This window comes from Rhagoletis zephyria, unplaced genomic scaffold, assembly GCF_001687245.7.
Source record: "Rhagoletis zephyria isolate East Lansing unplaced genomic scaffold, Rhagoletis_zephyria_1.1 Rzeph_scaffold_14815, whole genome shotgun sequence".
In the NCBI taxonomy this organism is placed as follows: domain Eukaryota; kingdom Metazoa; phylum Arthropoda; class Insecta; order Diptera; family Tephritidae; genus Rhagoletis; species Rhagoletis zephyria.
The window spans coordinates 8,733-10,809 of record NW_016171882.1 but is presented as its reverse complement, the minus strand read 5'-3'; the positions used below and the strand labels follow the sequence as shown (position 1 = coordinate 10,809).

The following is a 2,077-nucleotide window of genomic DNA, read 5'->3' as shown; positions in this document are numbered from 1 at the left end:
GCTTTGGTGTTGAGGCCGACGATGCCAATACACGAAAGCGACAAAAAGGTGGGTTGGTCTGTGTGTTTATCCCACGTCCTTTCCAAGATTTGACGTATCTGGTCAATGATGGATTTGCAAGGTTTGTAGCCAACATAAAAATATCAAAGAAGTTGGTTCAGGAACGACTTCGCCTCTCACACCGAAAGTATGTCTATTGATTTCCTAAAATTACTTTCGAGCTGCATTCCTGGCTTAAGCAACACCTCAAGTTTTGCGAGCTCACATCTTTCTATACCTTTTTAGAAGACGTATTTTTTATTCTTTCGCAATCGCTCATTACTTACTCACATACCTCAAGTTGGCTTTTTGTGTTGCGTGTTTCTCTACAGCAGAGATCCACAAGGATCCATACAAATGTGGTTACAAAATCATTTCCGAGCTTCTTTGCCATGGCTAATTGATCATCTGCAACCCAGACCTCCGACTACTGGACTATAAACTATGGTTTGAGTTTTTGAAGCCCGCCAGCGGCCGTGCTATGGAAAATTTCTCAACGCATCTGGTGCGTACTGCAATCGATGAGTGGGGCCAAACCGGCTTCACCGCTGCTCGAAGAAAAATAGAGGCCAATTCGAATAAGATGCTCTACGCTATTTAGAAAAAAACAAAATTTTTTAGTGCCTCGCAAGATGAATAACCATATACAGCTAAATTTAAAGAAGCAACACTTTTTCACTTTCTGGTAGTATTTTATTACATACATACATATGTATCTGAGATGCAAGCAGACAAAACGGGAAAGTTTTACACTTCTAATTGCTTTGATCACAGTTTTTATAAGCCACACACATACTTTAAAACATAGATAAATATGTTGATTTGCATAAAAATATTTAAATATAAAATATACGCGAATGCAGCTCAATTCTTACTTTCCTCCTCCTTTTTGCTCTTTTTCTCCTTCTCCTTCTTACTTTCCTTCTTGGAACCCTCCTTGTGCTTTTTCTTCTTCTCTCCTTTTTTACCATACTCCTCATGCTCTTCATGGTGCTCCCCATGTTTATGCTTCTTTTTATACTTTTTCTCATCTTCATCCTTGTGTCCTTTTTGGTAGTGTTCTTTGTGCTTCTTGTGACCTTTCTTCTTGCCCGCTTCATAGTGTTCGCCCTTCTTGTGGCCACCCTCCTCCTCTGCCTCATGTTTATGATCTTTACCGTATTTTTTGTGGTGTCCTGCTTTATGTTCATCATCGTAGAATTTCTTTTCCTTCTTATACTCATCCTTATTGAATTTTTTATGATATTCTAATTCCTTGTGCCCCTTTTTGTGCTTCTTTTTGTGATGATGTTTGCCCCCTTTTTTGTGCTCGCCATGTTCTTTTTTCTCGCCAAACTCTTCCTCCTCATCATAATACTTCTTCTTTTTGCCACCTTTATTGCCATATTTATGTTCATGGTCCTCCTCCTCGTGGTGCTTTTTTTCATCCTCCTCCCATTCCTTGTGCTCCTTGTGTCCTTTATCACCCTTATGCTTCTTCTCCTTATGTTCCTCTTTGTGATATTTTTCGCCCTCCTCCTCCTTTTCCTCAGAGGATTCCTCCTTCTCTTCCTTCTTCTTCGCAGTCACAAATGTGACCAACAGTACGAATACCAGGAAGACTTTTAGATGGCGACGCATATTCGTTCGCGGACAAATTGCCAATGTAAAAATGTTTGGGTGCAGTTTTATAGCAAATTCAATGCAGCAAATGAGATATTACAAAAATGCGAATAAATTTAAGTTTGTACACTTGAAAAAATTCCAAAAAAGTTGTACGAAGGAAAAAATCTATATACATATATAATACGCGAAGGGATTTTTTGTCCAGGTCATCAGATCTTCACCGTTAGTTCGATTTGCAAAACGAGATGTCAAAATAAAGGGCTTGGGCTGTATATGTGCAATAAGGTTTTACTTTTTCGAAAAGAGTTGCCACCTGGTCAACAATTGAACTCAAATTATTTAATCAGATCATTAAGGGTTTGCTTTTTCAAAAAGAGTTGCCACCTGTTAAACAATTGAACTCAAATTATTTAATTTTCAATGCCGTCAGATC

General features: G+C 38.5%; 1 protein-coding gene across 1 annotated transcript; it reads right to left on the bottom strand.

Moving 5' to 3' along the window:
• Positions 1 to 914: 914 nt before the first annotated feature.
• On the bottom strand, positions 915 to 1,659 carry LOC108378749 (sarcoplasmic reticulum histidine-rich calcium-binding protein; the record flags this gene model as incomplete). The annotated part of the gene is made up of 1 exon (XM_017635051.1): positions 915 to 1,659. A coding segment is annotated over exon 1 (745 nt), but the record flags the coding sequence as incomplete, so codon positions are not given.
• Between the last annotated feature and the right edge of the window lie 418 nt (positions 1,660 to 2,077).